Source organism: Limulus polyphemus, unplaced genomic scaffold (assembly GCF_000517525.1).
Source record: "Limulus polyphemus unplaced genomic scaffold, Limulus_polyphemus-2.1.2 Scaffold3336, whole genome shotgun sequence".
NCBI classification, from domain to species: Eukaryota; Metazoa; Arthropoda; class Merostomata; order Xiphosura; family Limulidae; genus Limulus; species Limulus polyphemus.
Window position 1 is genome coordinate 28,197 of NW_013668946.1, and position 10,186 is coordinate 38,382.

The following is a 10,186-nucleotide window of genomic DNA, read 5'->3' on the forward strand; positions in this document are numbered from 1 at the left end:
AAGGTTATTAGTATACACAGTCATTAGATATAGTGTGACTAGACATGACAGCATGGACTGTAATGACCTAGTGAGGCATCAAAATTATTTCATTATACTGTACTCAGGCAAAAACATAATAAAAAAACTTGTGTCTAAATTTGTTATATCCTAAAACCTTGTCCCTGGGAAACTTAAATTTTATGAAAGGCATATTGAGGATCATATCTTTTCATGGAAGGTTTCTATGAATTGGTGATTGTTAAATTATTGCATCATGTTATTAGAACCTTCTGTGTTGTTTTAATTGAGTAGTATTGCATCATAATATCTCGTAGTGTGTGAAACGTTCTAGACCTGTGTCAAAGTATAAACATGCATTGACAATTTAGATCTATATAAAGATAGATCTAGACTGTGTGATTGTAAGTTTAGCCATAAAGAGCATATAGTCTATATTCTAAAATGAAATTAACACAGACTATTGTAATAACAGAGGAGGAAGAATAGTTTGTTTTGTTAAATTGTGTTCTAAAGTAACTGAACCATTCTCTGTTCCTTTGTCATTCTGTGGAGATAACACCTGTTCTGTACATAATAGTTATGACTTTAATACTGCACAATGTGCAATAATGTGTACAGCCTGTGCCCTCCAGTAATAGGTCAGATGATATCTCAAAGTTATAGCTTCCCATATGTTTGAATTAGAATGATCAGTCATATGGTAGTGCTATTAACTGTGGGTAAATCCAACATTTTGAAGTAAGATTGGACCTTGAATGAGCTGGTAAGTGATAATAAATCTCTATGGAAGAATTCTCATTTAATTGTTTTATGAATTTATTGGAAGGCAACTGTCCAGCATACAGAAGCAAGTACTCAAACCATGTTTTGTTCCTTTGTTATAAATTTAGTTTTAGTTGTGTGTTACACATTGTGCCCAGTGGTATTTTAGGTGCGTCTTCAGATGATTTTATTGGAAGTGATGGCATAGTGAAAATTAAATGTTCCTATAAGTGGAGGGACAGTGCATTGGCTGTAGCAGCAGCATGCGAAGAAGTTTACATTTCTTCTAATAAAGCTTTCACACAAAGCTATCTTGATCCTTTGCTGCCTTCTAAGCACTGCTAAAAAGAATTTTTACAATCAGTGCACAAGTCTTTATACCCCATCAACTTCATGCCACTTATGAACATGTACACATGTGACTACTCTTCACCAATAGTATTGCATCACCTATATTGAACAAGCTAGCTCCCTCTGCTATTTCTGTTCTATCCCCACTTTCTCGATTAACACAGCATTGTTTAGATGTGTGTTTTTTGCAGTGGCTACAATTTATAAATGTGATTCTTGCAATTTCCTTTTTTTTTTTTTTCAACATTTATTTTACTGTGTTTGCATGTATTTCTTGTTACCGAATTGTAGAGGATCTTAGTATGAATATGCGATCAATGTATCGACTACAGAAATTCCCATTACAGTCAAAAAAGCTACAGGGATTGGGTTTGAATTTATTTGTAGAGGAAGTACAGGCCTTAGTTCACAGGGAGCTAGATTCATATGTTCAGCTGGCAATTTCTTCTTCTTTTCAACATGATAAATTTTCTGAGCAAGAATACAATCAAAGAGAAGTCATTTGGACTCTCTTTTTTCCGGCACATTCTTATTTTGGTCTGTTCAGAAGTTTTCACCTTCTGTCATTTACCGTGCCACTAAATCATTCACTTTAGCAGAGAATTGTTCTTCTCATTTTTTCCTGTTGACTCCAGTTCTCCCAGAAGATCTGTGGTAAGTTTTTCAAACATGTACACTTCATACCTGGTTGATATACCCATGGTAGGTTCAGCTCAGATGCCCTTTGTGTGGCTTTGCTCTTATTTACACACAAGAAAATTAAGCATTTCACATCATCAGTGCTTGGACTTTGGTAAGTTAGATAGTTATTTGTTCTTTGTTATCTAAGTTACTATAGATGAATTGTAAGTTAGATATTGATTATTACTTTGTTTTTTAGGTAAATTTAATCATTTTGCATGTTCATTAATCTCACATACTTTGTAGTCTCGGCAAATTTTGTGGGTTTGCTAGTTCATTATTGTTAATTGTGTGCCTCATCTTCATAATTAGGACTTCATTATGTGTTGTTTGTTGTCTAGGTTAATTTAGATGTATGGTAAGTTAGATGTTGATTATTAATGTTTTCTAGGTAATTCTAGTCAATTTGCATGTTCGTTATTATTACCTACTTTTTGGACTAGATAAAATCAGAAGGTTTGTCCATGTGATATTTATAAGTACTTTGTTAACTAGGTATGTTTAGTTAGTTTGTATGTTACATATCATTTCTACTAGTAATATATAATTCATTGTTCTATCTGAATATTTTTTTTTTCATAATTGTTAACTTATCATTTTCTTCTCATAATCTACAATACAGATTTCTTTCCCAGAGGGCCCACTTCATTGATGTTATTTATTGCTCTGAGTGCGGACTAACCTTAGCTCTAAGTGTTTGGTCAAGGGGTACAAACTCTTGCCTGACATCTTCACTCTATGAGTCTTTGCACTTTTCTTTCTATGGATGACTGGCTCCTGCTTGCTTCTACCTGTTCACAGCCCAGAGACCATATTCCTTTGCTCCTACAGGAAGCAGCATGGGTGGGATTCCTGATGACAGTGGGTAAGTCCATTCAATTGGGGAGTTTTCTGCTTCCAGTTCAGTTGGGCCCAGCCTTCTTCTCTTTGGGTTTGGAGCAAGCAGTTCGCACGCCTCTCACCTCACATTTCTTACAGCTCGAGATGTTCTATCTCTTTGAGAATATGGGCTACCCTGGAAGCTCTCTTTCCCGTGTGTTGGACTCGCGTGCGTTCACTTCAGTGGACACTACTAGCTCAGTGGAACTTCTCCTCGGATCCCTGGCTTGGTGGTTAGACAGAGACCAGACTATGGTGGGGGTGCCCCTTATTTCACCTTGTCTGGACTTACATCTGTTCATGAACTCATTTTTAGAGGGTTGGGGGGTTCTTACCTATTCTCTCGGGAGATTTCAGGTCTCTGATTGATCAAGGACTTTTTTCTCCATATCACCATTCTCAAGCCTTTGGCAGTTCATCGAGCTTTGTCCTCCTTCCTTTCTCTTCTATGGGGAAGTGGTTATGATATTTTCCAACATCTCCATCGTGGTCACTTATATCACAGAGCCAGGGGGTACCAATTTCAGGTCTCTATGTTTTCAGATCCCAGATCTCTTTTTCTGGGTCCACAATCACCACTTTATGGTCATTGCTTGCAATTTTCCTGACTCCCTGAATCTGGTGGTGGATCGATTATCTCCTCCCAACAAGATTCTTCTCACGGAGTGGTTTCTTGTTTCACAGATCGTTAGGTGGGTGTGTTCTCAGCTGAAGACACCACATATATGCCTTTGCCACCCACTGGAACACCATCTTCCTTCCCTTTAGTCTCCTGTTCCTCACCTGCTAACTCTGGGGGTGGTTGCATTCTGTAAAGTTTGGAGGGCCTTCACATCTATGCTTATCCCCTATTCGACTCCTCTCCAAAGTTCCATCCTTATTCCAAACTACTCCATGTGTTACCCTACTAATGTGCTTGTATCACTTTTCAAATTTTATAACAATTCCAGCAAAAAGCAACAGCAGCTGGCAGAAACAGCAAAAGTACTCACTGAGAAGTTATTAACACTTCAAAAAATTACACACATGGTGAGCAAAATAAGAACCATGAGAGCTGTGGTGGTGAATTTGACATCTTTAGCAATGCATTTGGAGAGTTGTACATGTGATATGAATGAAGACTTGAGCAAAGCTAAAGAGATATGAATGAAGAGTTTTGTTTTGTTTTCAATGTGAATTTTTCTTTTGGTCTTTCTGTTGGTGTTCAAAAGTTTGTTTCTGTCTTTTCAGAAGACAGATATACTTCTGCATGAGGTATGCTTTCATGTGAAGTCATCATTTGGTAGACTTGAAGAACCAAAGGACTGCCCATATGCAATGGAGAATGAGTCTATGACAGGAATTTAAATGAATGGGATGTTAAAAAATGTACAACTGATCGAAATAGAACACAGACAAAAGAGACTTGATTCAGACAGGGATAAGAAGTGGGAAGGATAGGTTCATAAATTCTGCTACAAATAATGTGGCAAAAGTTACAATGGTTTTTAATGCAATCACTTGGCCAAAATAAAATTTAGAAGTATTTGGTGTACCTGAAATGTCATTCTTGTATCTCATTATAAGAATCTGTTAAGCAAGAGCAGAAATGAGCACAGTTTAATTCAGGATATGCTAAGAGAGTGGAATGAATTTAAGATATGTGGTCAGGATAAAAGATCTTGTGGAAAAAACTGTATCAAGAATTCGTGGGCCCTCTCATAGGATATGTACCAAAGATTGTTTCTGTTTTGCTGATATCAACAGCAAGTTGTGAAAGAGGATTCAGTCAAATGAATCTGGTTAAAAATATATTTCACTCTTCACTTGAAAGTGGAAGTCTGAGTAATCTAATGACAATTAATCTATTTGGACCATCCCTTCCTCAATTTGATCCTTCAAAGGCAAAAGATGGGTGGTACCGTAGTGCAAAAGCTACTCAGGATAGTTCTGGTCATAGTCTGAACTTACACTAGCATCTGTACTCAGAAAATGAAGATGTGCTAGAAATATTAAAGAAATACTAGATGTAAAATGTAGAAATAGTTTGCATAGATTATGTGTAGATAAAAAATATTTTGTTGTATACACATGAGCAGAATGGAAAACAAGGTCAAAAGTTTCTTTTGTGTGTCTTATCCAAGATCATACCATTTTCTTTGTCCTTCCCTTTGGCAGTTTCAGCTCCATGAAGTTTGTCAAGTAGTCAAAGCATTTGCTGGTCTTTTCAATTCCACCAATATTGGTTTTCACTTACATGCATAACAAATTTATACTGACTAGCTGTGTTTTAACAAAGATACTTCATGATTCTGAATGAAGATTTTGTTAGCTTGTTCATTTGTGTAGTTATTATTCCTTTACTGCCCATAATCAATATCCTCTGCTTAACATTTCCAGAACCTGCTATATTGCATACATTTTTGACTGTCTGATGGCTATCAGTATACCTGAATAACATGAATATAAAGTAAATTCACAACTCTGCTAATGCCTTACAGTTAAAAAAATTAAATTTGATCAAGGTTTTTCTTTTTAACTACCTTCTGATGCTGTACAGTTCAGTTTAGAGTTTGTGTAAGAGAGACAACTTATATATTTAGTATATATGTACATGTATGAAATCTTAAGATGTAATACACTTACTTGTACAGAAGTATAAATATCCACAAAATAAAAGTTTTACTACGTACAGCGATAAACAAACTTGTGTACATTCTAAAAAACAGTTCTTTCTAATATTTAATTAATAAGAAAGAGAAATTAATTTTAAGAACCTATTCTTTTTTTGAATCTTGTGTATTATTTCTTTGCTCTTTTTATTCTTGTGGTTGGATTGTTTATGCTTTTTTCTATTTCATTACAGGGCAACTAATTTTCCACAATTGACTACAAAAAATGAATGTGTAGTTAGGTTCAGAATATTATGGTTTCATGTTCCTGAATCTGGCTTTCTAGTGACTTGATTTTGTTCATCTGTTGTTGCATGGTAGATTCTAACTCATGTTAGTCTATATTTGGAAAAATGGACCTTGTCAATGCCAGTATACAGTTATATGCCAGTTATGAAATTCTCGTGTTTTTTTATGTTAATTTCTGTATGTTTTTTTCGTCTTTATGCATAATTGTATTACATTTTAAGATTTAAGATTTTAATTTTATTGTTTTGTGGGAGCTGACGATTTTCAATTACACATAATGAGTTTCAATTATTATTTTGTATCGTTATTACTATGTGTGTGTGTATATATGTATATATATATATATATATAAAATTTTTTGTACAGATGAGTTATAAAACACTCAGCATTGCCATGTACTGGCCTGTGAAATGCATGTTCCTTAATAAAATCAACTTGAATCATCACTAAAGACAAAACATTTCTAAAGGAGAAAAATATGTTTTTAGGAATTATCTTAGTTATACAAGAGAAATACTATGAAAAGTTAATTTGCATTTTTGAAAAAACCAAGAATGTCTTAAGTAAATACCATTATTGATTGAATATCTGATATTAAACAAGTAGTTTGTGTGGTGGATCTTAGTTATGAACTCCTGATTATAGTTACTATTCACACAGTTTACACGATGAGAAAGGTTTTATTATTATTTACTTAAATATAAATTAACAAATCATTTTGTAGTTCTTAGTTATCATCTTTAATGCTACTGCATCCTTAAGCTCCTGTGTAGTGTATGGGTTACTGTTGAATAACCCCCAAGAAAACAAAAGGCACAAGTGTTCAAATCAAGTGATATTGGAAGCCAGAATAACCCACATCCATAGAAACAAAGAAACGTATTTGAAAGGAAGTTGCATTCAAAGGTTGCTTAAAGTATTCACTAAAATATTTGCTATTGTGCTGCCACTTAGTATACTTTTAATCTCATACTTGTAGGATACATTTAAAACATCATTCTGTACTTTATACTGTTTAGGATTTTATTTAGTGGTGAGTGCATCATTCTTTCAATATATCATCATTGAACTTTTTTTTCTGATACAGTACCTTACCTCTGCTTATATAAAGCTTTTCTCGATTAATGTTGCCCTCCATGTGCTCAATTTTTTTGCTCACTGCTACTCTTGATACTCCCATCTACCCACCCTGTAACATGCATAGAAGTTCTACAATGGACTGGACGATACATTTCCAGTGCCACATTTTGGACTAGGTTAACCCTCCATGTTACATTCCACCTTCCTTCCTACCATCATCTAGATGTCAGTTCCTGGGGGGGCAGGTATTGGTTATGTTTGGTATGCACACATGATGGCTTGGGTTCTCACAACAGAAGTACTTCTTCCCTTATTGTTCATGAGCCTGAGTTGAATTTGGAAGAGGACCTCCTCTACTGTGAGCCCAACATTTCATTCCCAGTACTATCAGTTTTGGGTCAAAGTTGATCTTCTGATTATGGTCCAATGCACCCTAGCCACTCTACACAATGGGTATGTGTGGCTTCACTTGGTTGATGACCTTCTCCTAGCATGGACAGGATATTCTATTCCTGGTTCTGCTGGTTGGACTGGATTTGATCTCCTGATCATGGTCTAATGTGTCCTGGCCACACTATACCTGGTGCATGTACAGCTCATTATCATTTGTGCCTCTTTGTCACCCATTTAGCAATGCTGCCATTCATCAAGGGCAAAGAATATACCTGGTTCAAATGTGGTGTGGTCTCCCATGATTGTGTTTCCTCTTCTCAGAGATGTCACACTCCATGGGTTGTCTTTAGATGCATTCTGAAGGGAACTCATCTAAGTAATTTTGCATCAGTCCTTCCACCAGATCAGTGTGGGATTATAGCTATTATGTGAATGGAGGTGTAAGGTATTGTATTGGAAGTTATAATTTTTCCTACACAGAAAATATATTTCTGATAGGTACTTATTTCCATTCACATTTCCCACCTTTCTTCCCCACTTCTGTTGTTTTTTTCTGGGTGCCTAATCTCGGAGTGAGGTTAGACTCTGTAATCCAGGGGGAGAGAGTTGCACCAGGAGAGTGTGTCATGCTCCAATTGGTGGAGGATTGTCACATATTATAGGACAGCTGTATCATGTTAAACATGTGGGGCTAGGTGGGAGTATCTAGGCTAGTGGCAAGTAAAACAAACTGAGTATACAGAGGGCAGCATTAGTCGAGAAAAGCTATTATGGAAGTTCAGGTAAATATCTATCGAAAATACAATGTTTATGTAGGAAAATTATAACTTTTTATGTGTTATACCTCATTGTTTAATTTCTAATTTGTTTTATTGTAGGTAGTCAAGAATGTAAATCCCTAATCTTTATTATTGAAGAATTTGATCTTTTCTGCTACCATAAGAATCAGACCTTAATCTACAACTTGTTTGACATTGTCCAATCATCTCAGACTCCAGTAGCTGTAGTTGGAATAACATGTAGGCTGGTTAGTATATTTTACATTGTTTAGTCACTATATTTGTTTGATATACAAGCTGACCTTTACTTTGTTTGACTTATTCAACCCAAAGGTTACTTCTGACAAATCGTAAATGTCTTGGGCAAGTGTATGATATGACTAGTTTTAATGAGATGTCACACTGATTAAAATAATCAAGAAACATTACATATCTGAGAGGGAATATAACTAGCAGTGTTCATTCTTGCAAGTTGACAGTAATCATACTAATTTGGACCAAAGGTATCAGGTAAACCCACGTTAATGTAAGAATATATATATATATTAACAAAAAAATAAGTGATTATATTTAGTTACATATGTGTATATATATGATCGAAAATAAGATGTTTAAGATTTTGATTTCTGTGAGTTTATAATCATTGTAGGTAATTTTTAATTTAATTACCTACTTCAGATTCAGATGAACATGTATCTGAAACAGAGTCACTTACTATATCACTCTCAAAGAAAGCATATAAAATATCAGTCTCTACTTCAGAAACAACTCGCTTAGCTTTACACATGTAATTAATATCATCTGGGTACCTAGTGGCATCAGAAAACCAAAAAATAACAATGTAATAATCACAGTTTCATGCATATTAAATAACTCAAAGTAAATGGTTTTAAACAAGTTTTCCTGTCAGATTTGATCCTTTCCATTATTGAAAATCCATACTCTGCTTCTGCTATGATTACAAGCAGTACTGAAACAATTTTCATTAATGCAATAATATTAGATAGCTCTTTACATTTAGCTTCCAGTGCAAATGCAAAGAAATATTTAATAAATGCAAACTTTTCATCAATATATTCACTTTGCAACATGTAATTAGTAAATTGATAAAGTTATCTTCATTTTACATCACACAAAGCAGGTTTGAAATGATGTTTAACTAAACTTTGTGAAGTAGATGGTTAATGCTATAATTTCTTCTCTTCCATGAATTCCAGTATCAGAAATTTTGATTTTACCCTTTGATGTCTTTGGCCATATCTTTGGATTCAACATCGTAGATTTTTTTAGCCATCATTGCTTTTGTCACCCAAAACGTGCCTTGTTTGATTCAACAGCATGCTTTACATACATACTAATATTGTTTTTAACAAAGTCATTTGTAGTTTCAATACTGTTGCCTCTCTCTAGTGTCAGTCTCTCTCACCATAGTAAACCATATTAATTATTAAATCAAGGTCAGTTTGCTTTTAACATCAAATAATTCCAAGCACTGAATGGTTGCTGCAATCCTAATAGTATCATTTAATAACACAAATCACAAAAGCAGTGCTGATTTCCATTAATAGCTCAAACACATCTCTGAGAATCAAGGCTAACACTAGATAACAGATTCATTCAACGAGAATTGAAGTTTAATGATGAACAACAAAATAATGTCAGCAACAACGTGTGTGTACAGTAACAAACATTTAATTCTTGAATGTTTTGGAATATACATATTCCATCTTCAGCAAGCTATATTGAACAGGGTAGATTATTAGGTACAAATATTTATAAAGTTTAAACATTTTTTAAAAAGTAATTAAAATACAGAATAAAAGGATGAAATAAAATAAAAGACAACTAAATAAACAAAGGATAGGATAATGCAACAATGTTATACAAGTATTCAGAACAAACTTAATTGTAGTGAAGTTGTGTTATTATTTAAAGTTGGGAATTCATTTATAATAGATAAACTTTCTTTAATTAAAAGTTCACTATTAGATGATCCAGATGAGATGACTTTGAAATTCGTAATCAAAACGAAGTGTTTTTTTCACTATGTGTGTGAATTTGTGGAATATGGTGAATTTGATAGTTTTTTCCAGTTCTACTTGATACTCCAACATGTTCACAGGCTCGCAGGTGGAATTGGCATATAGATTTGCCAATGTAAACTCCATTACAGCCACCATATGTGTATTTATATATAATCCTGGAATGCATAGAAGTACGTAATAGGTAGGTAAAACTATACGCCAAGATTCCTTTCTTTTATGATGCTGTTGAGGTTATTCCCATCCAAATTATACTTATAATTCAAGTTATGATAACCCACATGCATTATCTTACATTTATTATAATTGAAACCCA

General features: G+C 34.3%; 1 protein-coding gene across 1 annotated transcript in view; it reads left to right on the plus strand.

Moving 5' to 3' along the window:
* LOC106469173 (origin recognition complex subunit 4-like) overlaps positions 1 to 10,186 on the plus strand; it is a 99,354-nt gene that overhangs the window by 27,116 nt on the left and 62,052 nt on the right. The window contains exon 4 of the mRNA XM_013929637.2: positions 7,928 to 8,076. Within this exon, the coding sequence (XP_013785091.1) occupies positions 7,928 to 8,076 (149 nt within the window). The remainder of the gene's footprint in view (positions 1 to 7,927; positions 8,077 to 10,186) is intronic.